The sequence below is a fragment of the Neopelma chrysocephalum genome, unplaced genomic scaffold (assembly GCF_003984885.1).
Source record: "Neopelma chrysocephalum unplaced genomic scaffold, ASM398488v2 Primary Assembly neopelma1_96714, whole genome shotgun sequence".
Classification (NCBI taxonomy): Eukaryota; Metazoa; Chordata; class Aves; order Passeriformes; family Pipridae; genus Neopelma; species Neopelma chrysocephalum.
In genome coordinates, this window is record NW_020925358.1 from 125,304 (window position 1) to 143,632 (window position 18,329).

Below are 18,329 nucleotides of genomic sequence, written 5' to 3' on the forward strand. Positions count from 1 at the left end.
TGAGGGGCTCGCGTTTTGTCGCCCCCAGGCTCCTGACGGTGTGGAATGCACTAGGGAACGGCTGACGGCGGTGCCGGCGCGCCCGAGGCGGCTCGGGCGGGCGGGGCGTGCTCGGCGCTAGGACCCAGGAGGACGCGAGGTGGCTCTTACGGCCAGAGCGCAAATTCTCCGTGACTCAGTCCGCGTACAGGGGCAGGTTAGTGCTGTCCATCTGTGGGGCCGGGCTCGGGTAAGAGCGGGCCGGTCGTCACGCAGCTAGCTAGCTAGCTATCTTGCTTGCTTGCTTCTCCCTTCCTCCCTCCCTCCCTCCCGGGGCCTGCCGCGCCGCTAATCGTGGCCTCTTGTTTGGTGTTTTTTCAGCAAGCCAAGATGGAGCATGAGTGGAAGCCTGACGAACAGGGGCTTCTACAGATCCTGCAGCTGCTCAAGGAATCCCAGTCCCCGGACACCACCACGCAGAGAGCCGTGCAACAAGTATCCTTGGTCGAGGCCTACGCCGCGCGGGCGGGTGGGGCAGGCAGAGCGGGGCCGCGGCGGTCCGGGCGACCGCTGGGGAGGCTGGGGGCACCGTTTAGGGGCAGCGCGGCCGCAGGCCGGCGCTGTGGCAGGCAGGCAGGCGGCGGCTGGACCTGCCTGGGGAGCCGCCACAGCGAACACTGTGGGCTGAGCCACCGCTTGAGCGGGTGGCCGTGGCGCGGCGTTTGAACCGCCGAGGCGGCCTATGGGCCGCGAGGCCATTTTCCCCTGCCGAGTGTCCGGGGACATGTTGCGAGCCCGGAGCTAAGGTTCGGTTTTTTTCTTTTTAAGCCCTGGTTTCCGTGTGGCTGCTTCGGTATCTGCTGCTTTTCCAGATTACCCCACGCTGGGCCGCTGCCAGCACCTAGCCCTCATCCTCGGCGGATCCCACCTAGAGGGCTGGGGCGGGGGAGCGGGGGCCTCTGTCTCCAAGCTGAGTTGATAATGCGGCGCGAGGTACCTGTCGCCCCGGCGGCAAAGTAGGGACGATCAGGGGCTTCCTAAACTAACCGGCGCTGGGATTCACTGCGAAAGCCGTAGCTGGTGGGAGGAATGTTCCTGATGGAGCCGCTGGCTGCATGCTCTCATTGGCTTGCTGGCTCTGACACTGTATTTTGCTACGTTGTGAGGATGTTTCTGCCTGCCTAGAATCCTGAGCCTGAAATACTGTTCGTTAGGCTTTTTACGTTTCACAAGAAGAGTGAAATCTACTGTATGTGTCTTGTGCAGCTTTGCAGTGCATTTTGTATTAGTGTTGTTTGGGTGTCAAGAGAGGAAAATTGTACATTAAGACTAATAGACGCATAAGTCTTGAAAAGCTCTCATCTACTGTCTCCTGCTCCTTGAGCTAACTATAGAGGTACTTTAAAATATTTAGAAGTCCTGAAAGGATATTGTCCTTTGAAAAATATGAGTTTAGCATCTTGATCCCTTTTTATTTAAGGCATTTGCTTGAAGGTCTTCACAGAAGGCAACAGAACTTATTTACATAGGTAAGAATATGTATGTATGTTATGTTAGGAGTTTAGCTTGAAGCCAAATTTGCTTGACTTCTAGGCTTTCTTAGCAGATGTGGTCAAACCTTGGAAAGCTTCTGTTCTTACCTGAAAGGTGGAGGTAGTTTTCACCTTGGTTTTGCAGCTATGTTTCAGATTCTTAAGATGCTATTGCTTCCTTTGAAAAATGATATACAGAAGTGGCTAAGTGTTCTGATAATGCCCCAAACTTAAACAGGTGCTCTTCTTTAGTATTTCAAATACAAAAGTGTTTATAGCAGCAGTGATTATAGTATAGCTTTCATGTAAAATTACATTTTAAATGTCTGCTTCAAATAATGGCATCTGGTTTGTTTTTGAAAAATAGCAGTGTATGTGTAGGATGGACAATATAGGCGATGCTGTCTATCTTGAAGATGAATAAAAATTTACTGAACAAAAATGCTGTTAACTGATGTTTGAAATTCTTAAATGGCAGTTGTAACTCACTGCTGTGCTGAAATACCTGTGCTTTCAAGGAGATCCTCATATGCTGGCCTGTAAAGGTTAGATAAGTGGCACATTTTTACCGCTGTATTATCAGTTTGGGAAAATGTTCTAATACAACTGGATAGACCATGTCCTATAATTAAAAAAAAAAGTCTCCTTTGAGATTGTTTCCACAAAAATTTGTGATGACTGTTGTATTGTGGAATCCTACTTTAGTAGTATGTCTAATTAGGATGGCGATAAATGGTTTCAAATTTGAAGTGCTTCCAGTCCATAATTTTTTAAAATAAGATTATCAATGTGTTGACTCTCATGCTCTTTGTGACACAATTTTGGCATATTTAGGTGTTTAGAACTGAAATGTAATAAAGTGAGGAGCATAAGTTAGCCCAAACCCTTTGTTAACAAATTATGAATTGGTAAGGCTTTCAAACATTTTTCAAATGAAGATATAGATGTTTCTTGGAATAAAAAAGGAAAAAGTTCAAGTGGGTGAAGAAAATGATGAGAAAATATGGCCTATAAGCTATTCTTTGATTCCTAGATCAATTAGAGGGAGAAGAAGAAAAAAAATTTTGAAATATGCTACCCTAAATCTTGTCTGTTTCTGAAAGAGCTCTTTGGCATGGCATCTTTGGCAACAGTCTTTGGATATGTGTTTATTCATTTCTAGGAGCCATGTAGAATGTTCTGTATTATTTTTCACTTGCTGTGACCATCCTGTTTACCTTTCATCTCGTGTGTTTCACAGCAAAGGAGCTTGTGGCTGTGATAAGTACACTTTACTGTCTTATTAAGTGGAAAGAGGGCAGGTTTCTCTAGACTGCTTGATATAAGAAGCCTAAATATCTAAAAATGAAGTTTTTTAAGTTTGTGATTGAGACACTGGCCATTGATCATTGGAAGGGCCATCAATGTCAACATAAATATATTTGGCTAGGGTTTAGCAACTTTGAATATTTAGAGATTTAGCTGTACAGCAAGTAAAGTAAATGCCTATGAAGCAAATCATCTTACTACTTCTAAAAATAATTTTTTGTTAAATGTCTTCATTGTTTGCCATACTGATGATATCTAGTAGGTTTAGTAACTTAAAGCTGGCACTGCATGCTTATGATTTAAAATATTGTTGAGCATAATAGTAATTAATACCAGGGTGTGAGAACAGGATACAAGGAGAATGCCAGATTGCTGTTCTAGCCAAGCAGTGGCAGAATACTTAAAAATTTGAGGCAAAAGTAATGACAAATTTTATAAAAACAGCTACGTACCTTCTAACTGTTCAGAAACATAATAATTCTTCTTGCAGTTGCCCCAGAGAACATAGTGAAGAGGCTGGTATTGCTAGTAAGATACTTATTCAGAGAAGTGTCGCTCTAGAAAATTGGTTTGTGTACAGTATTTTTGTTTTAAAGAGACCATGGATAAACATGAACTTCTTTGTACAAATATCTGGGCATTTACAATTAAACAGCTTCTCATAGCTGAAAGCTCAGACTGTGGCTAGTTAGCATCATAAAAAAGGTATATGACTAATATTAAAGTGAGTAACTTATCAAAATCATCATAGCTGTTGTATTTTAATGCTGAAATGCTTTTATTTATTGTGGAGAAAAAAAATGGCATTATGTGATTGTGTCTCAGTGGATTCCTTAGGTTTTACTGGCTTTTAAGTGTAAATATTGACATCTAAAACTGTACAGAGGAACATAGGGGATTTTGGGAGGGTGGGGATTTCTGTGTCTGTTCCTGGATTCTTTTCTAAGATTTCAACAAAACTAAAAAGCTACTGCTTCAGTATGAAAATTACAGCAATTGTTTTCAGAATGTTCATACTCTGTATGTTGTGAGCTTATAGCATTTTGAAATGATGCAGTAGTGCATAACTCAATCATAGTATTCAGAAAGCTATAAATGCTGTGTGTGATTTTAATTTCCTTAACAGTTTTTCTCTTCAGAAACTAGAACAACTCAATCAGTATCCAGATTTCAACAACTACCTGATTTTTGTTCTTACAAAGTTGAAGTCTGAAGGTAAATTTTTGAGACATTGTCTAGTTTATTTTTTTTAATTTTATTTTATTTTGCTTGAAAGAAAAAGGGAGCTGATTTCTATACTCAGTGTGCTGGTGTGTTGATCTCCATAGTCATGTAGAAGAACTTTTTATCCTCTTGGGAATCTTTGTGGAAAAAGATCTGATAACATGTTGGTGCTTGTAGTTTCAGTCTTGAAATAGATTCCATTCTAAATGTCCAATGAAATCTTAAAAATAATGTGGGAAGATCATACTTCTATCAGACTATAGTGAAATTGTGGAATAACTTTGCACTTCATGGTGATGAATCATGACTATACATGTTATAAAATATGCTGCTAAATCCAGTTGTGACTGATCTTCCTAGTAATCAATCTGTTAAATATTTTGAAGATCACTGTCATGGTTTAAGCCCAGCTGGAAATTAAGCACCAGGTAGTCACTCATTCAACCCCCCTTCCCGCCCCCCCCGCCCCAGTGGAATGGGAAGGAGAATCAAAGTAAAACTTGTAGGTTGAGATAAGAACAGTTTAATAATCAAAAAATATTGTAATAATGGTAAATGCTAATAATAATGATAATTAAAAGGGAAAAACAAGTGATGCACAATGCAATTGCTCACCACCCACTGACCTATGCCAGACCCCCCTTCCCAAACCCATATCGACCGCCCTTCTGGATAACTCTACGCAGTTTATATACTGGGCATGACTTTCTATGTTGTGGAATATCCCTTTGGCCAGTTCAGGTCACCTGTCCCAGTTATGCTCCCTCCCAGTTTCTTTTGTGTACCTCCTCATTGGCAGAACATGAGACAAGAAAAAACGTCCTTGACTTAGGATAAACACGACTTAGCAAAAAACCAAAACATCAGTGTGTTATCAACACCTTTCTCATACTGAATCCAAAACACAGCACTGTAACAGCTACTGAGAAGAAATTAACTCTACCCTACCTGAAACCAGGACAATCACAGACTAGAGTTGTCCAAATATTATGTCTGTAGAATCTTCATTCTGAAATCTTAATTCTAATAAAATGTAGTTACTTACTGTTGGCTTATTTTAATGGACGTTAGTACAAACTGTTTATGGCATACTGTGTAGCCTCTTCCGGTTGGTAAATTCAGGTAGTTCCTTAGTAATGATCAGGATGTGTGAAAGACTTCCTTTCCAGTGTACTACAGCTACAGATTTCTGAGGTCTTTGCCAGTGAAAGAGACATGTTTGGGCATGTGTCTTCATGTTTGGTTGTACTTAATGTGTTTGATTTGGGGGGGAGTTGGTTTTTTCCTTAGTGTCCTGCTACTAGTGCTTTTTCTGCCTTCTAATGCTTGACCTCTGAGTTTTTGAATGCTTGCTTTTTTCACTTTAAATTAGATTTTACTTACATGTGGGCCCTGTAACATTTAGAGCATTATCAAGAACATATATATTATGTTTGAACTCGTGTTTTGGTTGTGCTGTAAGCTTACTTCAGGAAAAATGAAAGAGGGAGGAGGAAGAAAGTATATTTTAATATTTGAAGGCTGGAATATATCCAAATGTTTTTATGCATCCTATGTAGGAAATCTGATAATCTTTAAGGCCTTGGGGGAATGCTTCAAGTTTGAGAGAGCACTTTGAAGACCTGAATCGGCCAGCATATTAAATCTTTGAGCAAGGTGCTAATGTAGATATAAAGTATTCAATTTTTAGTTGTTAATGAGTATGCTATCATACTTTAATTGTTAATATGCTTTATACCATTGTTGTAACGTAACCCCAGCCAGCAACTAAGCACCACACAGCTGCTTGCTTCCCCCCTTCTCCTCCGCAGGATGGGGGAGAGAATAGGGAAACTCAAACTGGTGAGCTGAGATAAAGACAGTTTATTGGGACAGAAAAGGAAGAAAATAATAATAATGATAAAATAATTAGAATACACAAAGCAAGTGATGTGCAATGCAATTGCTCATCACTCACCAACCAATGCTCAGTCAGTTTCCGAGCAGCGGCTCTTGGCCAGCTTTTCCTCCCGTTTTTATACTGGGCATGACATTCTATGGTGTGGAATATCCCTTTGGCCAGTTCAGGTCAGCTGTCCTGACCATGCTTACCCCAGCTTCTTATGCAGTTCCTTACTGGCAGAGGTTCAGGAAGTAAGATAGTAGGCAAGCTGATAGAATAAAATATGATTCCAAGCCATTAAAGATTGAGGTATAGGAATCTAGAAGGTACTTCCCAGGAGGCATGGTGCTAGGAGATCTTCCTTAGTTCAGATTAACTGAAAAATATGGTAATGAAAGAAGTTCGTTTTTACTAATTTCTTTGTAAATTAAAATTATCATTTAGATGCTCTGTTACTGTAGCTGTTCCTTTTTGGTTTGGTAGGCATAAAACCTGACGTATAACATAGTAGCACTGCCCTGCTTTAGTTTTTTGGGGGTTTTATTTTGGGTTTGTTTTGGTTTTTTTTAATGTCCCCTGATCTGAACTCAGAATCCTATAGGCCTCTCTTCATTTGTTAATGAGTTATTTTCTGGAGTGTGTGCGTGTTGGTGCTGCTACTTCTCAGATCACTTTCTATATTTCATATGTTTGTGGTGGGTTGACCTTGGCTGGATGCCAGGTGCCTGCTCCTTAACTGAACAAGGGAGAGAATATATGAAAAAAGGCTCATGGGTCGAGATAAGGACAGGGAGACATCACTCAGTAATTACTGTCACAGGCAAAACAGACTCAAGTTGAGCAAATTTAATGAATTTATTACCAATTAACACCAGAGCAGGATAATGAGAAATAAGAACAAATCTTAAAACACCTTCCATCCACCCCTCTCTTCTTCCCAGGTTCGACTTCACTCCTAGCTTCTCTACCTCCTCCCCTTGAGCAGTGCAGGGACATGGGAAATGGGGGTTGTGGTCAGTTCATCACACTGTCTCTGCCACTCCTTCCTTCTCACATTCTTCTGCTCCAGCATGGGGTCCCTCCCATGGGAGACAGTCCTCCATGAACTGTTCCAGTGTGGATCCCTTCCACGGGCTCGCAGGTCCTGCCAGCAAACCTGCTCCCATGTGGGCTCCTCTCTCCACAGGGCCACAAGTCTTGCCAGGAACCTACTCCAGTGTGAGCTCTCCATGGGGTCACAGCTTCCTTCAGGCACATCCAGCTGCTCTGGTGTGGGATCCTCCATGGGCTGCAGGTGGATCTCTGCTCCCCCATGGACCTCCATGGGCTGCAAGGGGACAGCCTGCTTCACCATGGTCTGCACCATGGGCTCCAGCACCTGGAGCGCCTCCTCCCCCTCCTTCTTCACTGACCTTGGTATCTGCAGAGTTGTTTCTCTCGCATATTCTCACTGCTCTATCTTCTGCCTGCTGTTGCGCAGCAGTTTTTACCCCTTGATAAATCTGTTATCCCAGAGGTGCTACCACCATCGCTGATGGGATCAGCCTTGGCCAGCAGCGGGTTTATCTTGGAGCTGGCTGGAACTGGCTCTGTTGGACATGGGGACAGCTTCTGGTGTCTTCTCACAGAAGCCACTCCTGCAGCCCATCTGCTACTAAAGACATTTCCACAAAAAGCCACTACAGTAGGACAATTCTGGGACTTTCTTATTATTTTTAACCTGGAATTACACCTCTTTCAGCCTCCAGCTGACACCAACCACCTCTCCATCCCGCACGTGCTATCTCACACAGCATCCTGAACTTTGTGAATGAGAGGTGGATGTGGCATATGCTAAATGATCAAAAGATGATAGCCGTTGTCATTCATCAAGAATATTCTCCAGTCTTTGGAAATTCAACTTGTCAGTTAGGGAGTATTGAGTGTGATGACTATCATAATCTTGCCATAATATTTTGTTGATTCAAGGCTGTATCAGCGTGCACTGAGATGATGCTTGCATCAGCAGAGACTACTGTGTTGACACCTTGTAGCATTTCTCTATTGAACTCTAAAGATAAACTGTGACTTTGTAATCTCTTCAGACTATTTCTACAATGTTTATGCCTATATTCAGACCGTCAGATGGTTAATGCCAAAACATATGTCCTTTCTCAGATCTACCTTTAACCATGTCCTCTATCTCTTGTCTAAGAAGGATAAGTTGGACACAGTTTTTGTAAAGTTTTGAGTTTGGCTTCTTTTGACCTGTCCTTTAGGAGTGTTGCTGGGCTCTTGGCGGAACCTAGGCTAATGGGAACATATGTTGAGATTAATGCTCGGTATTCCTCATTGCTTTCTGCTGGCCCATATAGCCATAGTTATCTATCCTGTTGCAGCTATACAAAGTCCTTGTGATCCTGATCTTGGATTGTATTCTAGTGACTGATGCTTAACCCAATCCTAATGTGGGAATGTTATGATGCATTTATAAAGGGATGCCTATGCCCTAATTAAGGTGCAAACGAGACCATATGCCAAAGTCAACAGTATGGATTTTATTCAACAGTAAATGTGAGGTAGAGAGAGAAATAGGGAGGGGGCGGGAAGAGAAAGAGAGTGAGAGAGAGACATTAAGCAAAAGATAGCACCACCATGTGAATCCCTGCAGTGTCCTGCTGTTCCTTCTTCATCCTGGTCTTCTCGGTGGTGGGGGTCCCAGAGTTGTTCTTTTGGAGGTACCACCTTGTGGTGGGTTGACCTTGGCTGGATGCCAGGTGCCCACCCAGCCACTCTATCACTCCCCTCCCCAGCCAGAGAGGGGAGAGAGTAAGATGGAAAACAACTCGTGGGTTGAGATAAGGCAGTTTATTAAAGCAGAAGCAAAGCAAAATCTTGCATGTGCAAAAGCAAAGTGAAAGATAACAAGGTTTATTCTCTACTTCCCATCAGCAGTGATGGCCGACCACTTCCCAGAAGCAGAGCTTCAGCACGCGTAACGGTTCCTCAGCAGGCAGCCATTGGAGACAATGAATGCCTGCCTTCCTGCTCCTTACCTTAGCTTTTATATCTGAGCTGACGTCATATGGTATGGAATATCCCTTTGGTTACTTTGGGTCAGCTGGCCTACTTGTGTCCCCTCCCAGAATCTTGCCCTCAACTGGGGAATGAATGTTACAGTGCTGATGCTGTGCTCAGCAGTAGCCAAAACACCGGTGTGTTATCAACACCCTTCTAGCTACCAATGCAAAGCACAGTACTGTGAGGGCTACTGTGGGGAAATGAACACCATCTCAGCCAGACCCAATACAATCTCCACCCATTATTCCATACCATTTATGTCATACTCAGATCCCATATCTGACTATCTGCCGCGCCTGCACATATCTCGTTTTATGACCTTCTTCTACCCCTCCAGATCTTGGGCTCCATTCCATTGGGATGGATACTCAGGACAGGAGAAGCAACACAATCGATCGTTGGGCACCAACACCAGCCTGGCTCGGGTCATTGTCACACTCTTCTTGCTCCTCACAGAATTCACTCTTCATTGTCCTGCTACTTTACTTCCTGCAACATACAACTTACCCCACAGATTATTTTTCCCCTAAGGTTAGATCTCCTTGAGGCACACACTGGGTCTCCCCATCTTCTGGCATTCCCCACCAGGTACATCCTGGTCCCTGAGCAAAGACAATCCCATGTATGGGTTTGCCTTTTCCCATGGGAGGAGAAACCCACACCGACTTCCCAAGACACTTCCCCATGTGTAGTACGGGGACTTTATCCCCTCCCACAGCATGTAGGGGTTTTGTTTGGGCAAGACCAGGGCGGTTGGCAGATCCCCTAGTGTTGACCAGCCAAGTGACTTCAGCTAAATTTACCTCCCAATGCTTCCATGTCCCATTACCTAATGCTCTTAACATAGTCTTCAGCAGTCCATTATACCTCTCAATCTTCCCAGAGGCTTGTGGGTGATAAGGGATGTGATAGATCTACTCGATGCTACGTTTCTTTGCCCAAGAGCTTATAAGATTATTTTGAAAGTAAGTCCCATTATCTGATTCAATTCTTTCTGGGGTCCCATGTTGCCACAGAATGTGCCTCTCGAGGCCTAAGATGGTGTTTCGAGCAGTGGCCTGGTTTACAGGATAAGTTTCCAACCAACCAGTTGTTGCCTCCACCATGGTGAGTATGTAGCTCTTGCCTTGGAGTGTTTGTGGCAGTGGTCCAATGTAGTCAATTTGCCAGGCCTCATCATACTACAAACCCAACCACCACCCTCTATTCCAGGGAGATTTTACTCGCATGGCTCACTTAATTGCCGCACACGTTTCACATTCATGAATAACCTGTGTGATGGCCTCCGTGGTCAGGTCCACCCCTTGATCACGAGCCCATCTGTATGTCGCATCTCTTCATAGATGTCCTGATGTTTCATGGGTCCATTGGGCTATAAATAGCTCGCCCTTCTGCTCCCAGTCCAAGTCTACCTGGACTATTCCAATCTTGGCAGCCTTATCCACCTGCTCATTGTTCTGATGTTCTTCAGTGGCGTGACTTTTGGACATGTGAACATTGACATGACGCACCTTCAGAGTCATGTTTTCCACCCGTGCAGTGATGTCCTGCCACAATGCAGCAGCCCAGATGGGTTTACCCCTGCGATGCCAATTGTCCTTCTTCCATTGCTGTAGCCACCCTCATAGGGTGTTAGCCACTATCCAGGAATCAGTATAGAGGTATAGCACAAACCACTTTTCTTGTTCAGCAATCTTTAGGGCTAGTTGGGTGGCTTTCATTTCTGCAAATTGGCTTGACTCGCCCTCTCCTTCAGCACCTTCAATGACCCATTGTGTGGGACTCCACAAAGCAGCTTTCCACCTCTGATGGTTTCCTACCACATGTCAAGATCCATCAGTAAATAGAGCATAGCCTCTTTTGTTTTCTGGTAGCTCATTATATGGTGGTGCTTCTTTAATAATGCAGTTCGGAGTATTTCCTACCCTGTCTGTGTCTGGACCTCCGATTAGTACATCACTGATATTTTGATAGGTCCTTACTGCCTCGTCTATTGCGATTATAGACACTTCTTGGGCCAGGGCATAATGTGCCAGTGTGGGAGAGTGGCGATAACCTTGTGGTAATTGAGTAAACGTGTATTGTATTCCTCCCAAATAAAAGCAAAACATTCTTGGTCATTTTCCTGAAGTGGGACCATAAAGAACATATCTTTAACATCAGTGGTGGTTAAAATTGGATGAGCTTGTTCCTGTATTGTGGCAATCAATTAGGCAATGTTAGACACTGCTGCTGTCAAAGGCACTGTATTGGCATTTAATTTCCTGTAATCCACAGTCAGTCATCATTTCCCATTTGGCTTTTTTATGGGCCGTACAGGAGAGTTGTAGGGGGAATGAGTGGGAACAATTATCCCATCTTCCCTTAAGTCCGATATTACTGGGGAAATCCCTTCTGTGGTAGTTTGAAACTCCCAAGAATCCAATTTCCAAATTCTAGCCCCCCTCCCACAATTTGCCCCTGTGAGAGGGTTTAGTGATGGTATGGACTTGATATCTTTTTCACCTCATGTGGAGAGTTTTCAGACAAAACACAACTATTCGTTATTGGGGGAAGGGGAAAATATTTACAAAGGTTTATTTACACACACATATATATTTACATTAAATTAAATTTCTCCTTTTCTTCAATAAAAGTCCAAGAAGAAAAAGAGAAAAGTCTTTCTGTCACTGCACAGGCCGCAGTTCCTTCGTTTCAGTTTTTTTGTGGCACTGGTTAGTGTCCTTCAGTTTCCCAAGGCAGCAGATTTAAGTATGGCAGTCAGGATTTTTGTTCTTACTTTGTGGAAATTCCGAGCCCGAGCCTTTGGGGGATCTCCTTGTAGATCTTCACTCCTCTTGGGTTAGAACATTGAAGGCAGCTTTCAGTTCAGTCTTACCAAAGCTCTTTTGCTCTGTCTCAGCTCGCCAGCATGATAGAAGCAGCAGCAGCAGCAGCAGCAGAGGGCATGGGCACCTCCTCCGCATTCCGTCCTGGCTCAGCTCTCAGGACGACTCCGGGTTTTTCAGCTCCTTTCTCTCTCTCTCTCCAGCTGCTGTTGCATTTCAGGACTCCCTATGGGTTTGGAAGCCCACCCCTCCCCTTCAGGAGGTCTCTGAGTTTTGGGAAAGTGATACAGTCTTACCCCAAAACAGCTCTGCTGAGTTTTTCTGTTTTGTTGCTGGTTCTCCCTCCTGCAGGAACATCTCTGCATCTCTCAGCCGGCTTCACATTATCTCGCTGCTACTGGCTATCTTTTTGGCTTTCAGCCACCATTGTCTCTGTTCAGGGCTGCTCCACTGTCGCTTTCAATGTCTTCTGCTGCTGCTGACAGTAAGGAAACTCTTCCAGCTCTTGATTACGGGACCCGGTCCAGCTTTGACACTATACCGGGTCTCCCGTAGCCTCAGCTGGGGCTGGGGGCCGAGGGGCTCACTGGCCCCCTGCTTCCTCCTGGCTCAAATCATGGCTACCTACCTTCTAAACTATCTTCACCACCTTCTCTTCCATTTCTGTGGGTAGGTAATTTCCGTAGGGCGCATATGAACCTTTGATTGGTCCAGTATTATCAGTGGGGCAAACCATTGCTACCCCAAAGAAAAGGTTTTTCAAACCACCACACCTTCTCTGGCCCCCAAAGGCAAAGGATATGGTTTTATATTAGTTACCTTTCAAGGAGGCAGAGGGGGGCAGCTTGCAGCAGGTGAAGTAATGAAAAATCTGAACCAAAAGTCCAGTGCTTGCCCTTGTCATTGGTCCAGGACTTGCCCTTTAAGATGTCTAAGCCTAGCAAATTAACAGGGAATGGACCAATGACCATTAATGTCTCAGTGATGCTGACTTCTCCCAGTAGCCAACACTTTAGTTTAGCGGCTGGTTGTGGCTGCAGGTTACCAAATGCATCTGCCACTATTAGTCCTTTTTTATCAGACACAATGCCACACCGCACAGCATCATCAGTGTGCAAAGCAGATATCTGTGCCCCTGTGTCAAGTAAGTATGGAGACCTATAGGAAAGGTTGTCATCCTCTCCCCAGATAAGCTTTCTGTGAGCCTTCTAAGGTGTCCCAATAGGTGGAATGGAAGGCACAGACTTGGGGGAACCTGTGGATGGCGGAGGGTTTGCCTTGGATGGAGAATTTGCCCAGTTTTCAACTAATGCCTTCAAATTTGTGTTAGACTGGTTATCCATAAGGTTTCAGGAAATGCCCTTCTGTATGCCTTTAATCCAGAGGGCATGTCTTTCCCCTTTTGCTAGTGTTTGTTCCTTTTGATGTTGTGCTCCCCTGGGGAGGGGTTTTCTCACCTCCTTTCCCTGGTGAGCAGCAGCAGTACTTTGCCACTCAGCCTGGCAGATTGCAGTCTTGGACTTAGATTTAGAAGGTGCTGGGTTAGGGGGTCCAAAACATCTGCCATAACTAATCAGTTTCTGGGTAACCTTCCCCCCATGTCCACATTTTTCCCCTTGGTCTGCCTGAGAATGTCTGGTCGAGGGTGGAGTGTTCACTGCCATCAGCTACAGCAGAGTGGATTTGATCTTGCAAGTGAATTCCCAGATTCTTTAATGATTCTGGGAGAACTGTGTATTAGTGGGGTCAAGCGGTCTGGATCCACTTGCATGGTCATTGGGAAACCTTGATCAGGTTCCAATATGTGTTGATGCATTAATTGGAGACAGGCAGCCTTTTGGACACTTTCAGTCAATTGATCCATAGAAGTTACCTTGGCAATTGGATCACCTCTCTCCAGGGGACTCAGCCCTCCAGCCCAGTAGGTGGCTTTTTGGGTGAGGGACCAGGGAGCTCTTTTATTTCCTGTGGTTAAGAAAACACCAGGTCCCCAATAGCCCTTATTCTTAATTACTGCTTATGGAAGACTGGATTTCTTGGATATGTGCATATCTATCAGTGGATTATAGATATGCAAGGAAATCGTAATTGGACATATTAAATTGGTGTAATAATGAATGGAGAGATTTTACTTTGAATTCAGAGAGCACCCAGACAGTGGTTCTATGATTTTATAATAAGGTCCATCCAATCCCAGATCTGTCCACCCCCGGTTCTGCCCTGTTCTGTCCCCTGACACGCCCCTTCGGGAATTGGGTCTGGGGGCATGTGGGACCCCTTCTTCCTCATCTTCATCTTCTTCTTAGCACATACAGTCCTTGGAGTTCCTCCAGAGTTCTGGGCTTGAAGGTTGCTGTGTCTGGGCAATATCTCCTGGTCCAGGCCTAGGGTGCTTTTCTACAATTCTACCTTGAAAAGAAGACTAAACATGCTAACGGAATTTAGAGGGATTGATAAAGGGTAAGGGATATAATGCAGCTACATTAAAATCTACATTTACTACACAACTATTTCTAAAATCTATAGAAGTTAAAAAATCCAAAAAAAGCTCTGAGGCATCAGTCCCCCCTTTAGAGATGGACAAAACTCAATCTTGTCCAATCTCTACCACTTATACCTAGCATTATACCAAAGGGATGACCAACACCTACAGCATCGATTCATGCAATGAGCTATTACACAAATACTAACTATGTATATCACTAATATAAACAGTTGTTTTCTCCAGGTCCAGTTCGGTAACCATGAAGTAAGTTTGTGAAGGATGCCTCCAAAGCCCAGTGAGACATCATCGAGAATTACCTGATGTAGAATTTGGGTTTGCTTCTGAATTGCAGCCAAATCTTTCTTAATTCTTGTTCTTGACATCTTAAAAATTTTAAACAAAATGATAGAATTACTTCATTTGACTTGCCATGTAATAGTGATAGTAATACTTGTCACATCTCATAACCAGATTCTGTAGTTGAGAGACGTCTGCTCATCTAGTTTTTAATATTTTTATTTAAAATCATAAGTCCATTCTCCCAGAAAAGTTGTTGGCCTTTGAAATGCAGTGCTGTGCAAGTGGAAGAACTTTAATATTTACATTTTTTAGAAGTTGGTGGGTATTTAAAACCTGTATTAAAGGCGAAGTTATAGAATTCTTTTAAATATATATGCATAGGATGGATTCCTGGTTTTTGAAGTTACTGAATTCTATGTAAAAACTATGTTTGTAAATCAATACATTTATAGTTACAGAGCATGAAAATTAATGCTTCTTTAGGAAGAGTGAAATATACTTTTTAATCTTGTTTTTATGCTTATATACAGCATTCTGGTTTTGGAACTCATAATCAGTGGATTAAAATTAATTTTAACTATAGCCCCTCTTTTGAAAAGTGTCATTTCTGTTCAACTAGCATTGATTACAATAGAAAGTATTTTTAATGGCCCTCAGTCAATCATCATGAGTATGCTAAGAGTCCTTGTGTTGTGATGCAGTAACTTTTAGTTTTAAAATACTTTATATTTGAAAGTTATATCTCTTTTTTTGCTTATATTTCTTTTGAGATGTTAATGGTTTTTAAGGCCTAGAACAGATCTGTGTGTAAATTGTAACTCTTGGTGCAAATGAACTTTGAACATCCTTACTTTTTGCCAAAATCAGGTCTTCTTTTCTGGTTTTGGCTGAGGTAGAGTTAATTTTTTTTACAATATGGGACTGTGTTTTGGATTTGTGCTGGAGACAGTGATGATAATAGAGATGTTTTTATTATTGCTGAGCAGAGCTTACACAGAGCCAAGGCCTTTTCTGCTTCTCATACCAACCCACCAGTGAGTAGGCTGGGGGTGCACAACTGACCAAAGGCTAAAATGCTGATTAAAATTAGCTTCATGTGCTGATTAGGATTGCTGTAGACTGTAAATTTAAATTTTCTTATACTATAAACTAATCCTTTCTATGTAGAACATCCACATCTCACTTTCAGCATGTTTCAAAAGTAATACCAAGTTACTCATGCCCTTGGTTGAAGAACTAAACATGAGTCTGCTCATGAGTGAACTCTGAAACTAAAAAACTTTGCTATGTAAATTGATGGGTGTATTTGGAAAGAGAGATAAGGAAATAAAGATTAATATCTATCATTGTAAACTTTGATCTTGTTGCATTGTTCTGGAAATTCACTTTATCCTATGAGCTGATCGAAGTTATAAATGTAATTATTTTCTGTTGCAGATGAGCCAACACGTTCCTTGAGTGGTCTCATCTTGAAGAATAATGTTAAAGCACATTTTCACAACTTTCCAAATGGAGTAACCGACTTCATTAAAAGTGAATGTTTGAACAACATTGGTGATTCCTCCCCCTTAATTAGAGCTACTGTAGGTAAGTTTATGTTGGAAAAATCCTTCCTTTAGATTTTAAAGATGGCAAAAATACCTGTAGGACAAAGAAAATGTATCAAGAATCTTTTTATTGCAGCGTGCTATGTGTTCCAAGGCCACTCGCATCTGGAAGCACACCAACCGTTTGAAAATCGCGCCTTTTGTATTCTTTCGGTTACATAAGCTGTTACCTATTCATTGACCGCCGGTTTTTTACCTTAAAAGGTAATTTTTCTGACCCGGGAGGGTGTGTTACCCTTTCCCTTGATTGATTGTGACATACCCCTGTATTAGGGAGGATTTGAGCATACTGAAATCTTGAAACCATGACACCATTGGAAGCTCAACAAAACTGATATTTATTACCAAGAGGTGGCCAACAAAACGAACAAACCCAAAAGGGAGGAAGGAGGAGAGAAATAAGCCCCTAGCATGACCTCCCCCAGTCACCCAGCTGTTGCCCATAAAGTTATCTCAACGGCCTAGAATGCCTATAATTACCAATAGCAGAAGCTGCATCCTTGGAAAGTCAGTAAGTTCACAAATTGGCAGGCGTCCCCGCCAAAGGCAACGTTGTCCTTGATGTGAAGCTAGCTCTCCTCCAAGAAAGTGCTATCTGCTTTTATACAATTAACTGAGTGACCTCAACCTAGGCAGGTGTGGCCATCACTGCCCAGCCAGAGGCCCTCCGTCCCACCCCCTTGGTTATGTAAGTGCATCTCTTCTGCGCACGTGTGGCTTTCCCTGCACCTGCGTACTGCACTCAGGGGGATCTTTTCCAAATGAGTCTGGGAGCGTCCTTCATCACTATAGTCTTCAATTTCTCCTTCAAGCGACTATGGAGAATGATTAGCCAATCACAGAACACCAATTATAGTTTATACAAAAACTCCCTTCAAGGACAAAGTTCCCATTTTATCAGTGCTTGTTTTCTCATAACTTGGCAGGGAAAGAACAAAATTTTTACAGGTGGCTGGGCTGAACACAGACCAAAAGTATCAGCGTAAGTAACTGTATTAGGGAGGGGTTCGAACATACTGAAGCTTGAAAACCATGACACTGTTGCAAGCTCAACAAAACTGATATTTATTACCAAGAGGTGGCCAACAAAACGGAACAAACCCAAAAGGGATGAAGGAGGAGAGAAATAAGCCCCCAGCATGACCTCCCCAGTTACCCAGCTGTTGCCCATAAAATTATCTTACCGACCTAGCATGCCTATAATTACCCATAGCAGAAGCTGCATCCTTGGAGAGTCAGTATGTTCACAAACTGGCAGGCGTCCCTGCCAAAAGGCAACGTTGTCCTTGGTGTGAAGCTAGCTCCACTCCAAGAAAGAGCTATCTGCTTTTATACAATTGAGTGACCACAACCTCCGCAGGTTTGGCCATCACCGCCCAGCCAGAGGCCCTCCATCCCACCCCCTGGTTATGTAAGTGCATCTCTTCTGCACATGCGTGAGAACTTCGGAAATCCCCTAACACACGCGCAGTATGCTTTGAGGGTCTTTCCTAATTGAGTCGAGGGTCGAGCCTTCATCCTCCTTCTCCTCAATCTCTCCTTCAAGCAACCCTGGAGGACAATTACCAATCACAGAACGCCAATTAATATAGTTTATACAAGAAACTCTCTCTCCAAGGACGAAGCTACTGTTTTCTCAGTAAACTTGGCAGGGAAAGAGCAAAACTTTCACAGGTGGCGGGGCCAAACACAGACCAAAAGTATCAGCATAAATTCACCCTGATACAGTAACCCCTGATACAACCCCCCTGGACCTGTACAGACGGGTCCCCCTGTACACAATAGGCTGCCACATGGCAGAGAGGATACATCTTTATTTATGCATTTTCCCTATTCCCGGCTGTGAAAGGTTCCCTGACGTCAGGTCCAGACAGGACCATCCACCTTACAGCCTCCGCAGTACGGCTCAAAAACACCTTGGTTAAAAAAAAACACAAAACCCCACCTCCTTCCATCTTCCTACTAAATTCATTTGCTTATAATAAAACCAGGTTATTTATTTCTCATAGTTTACTCTTATTGCTGTCTTTTGCACACTGAAAATGTTACTGATACAAGTGAGAGCTGCACTAGTGAGAGTTATTAAACTCCTAAAATTGTTTGCTTCTGATAATTGCCACAACT

The 18,329-nt window shown here is 43.2% G+C and overlaps 1 protein-coding gene across 1 annotated transcript in view; it reads left to right on the plus strand.

Annotated features, from left to right (window-relative positions):
- Nucleotides 1-351: 351 nt before the first annotated feature.
- LOC113981708 (transportin-1-like) overlaps nucleotides 352-18,329 on the plus strand; it is an 87,294-nt gene continuing 69,316 nt past the window's right edge. Inside the window, exons 1-3 of the mRNA XM_027709263.1 lie at nucleotides 352-474; nucleotides 3,959-4,034; nucleotides 16,036-16,185. Of these exons, the coding sequence (XP_027565064.1) occupies nucleotides 370-474; nucleotides 3,959-4,034; nucleotides 16,036-16,185 (331 nt within the window). The 5' untranslated portion in view covers nucleotides 352-369. The remainder of the gene's footprint in view (nucleotides 475-3,958; nucleotides 4,035-16,035; nucleotides 16,186-18,329) is intronic.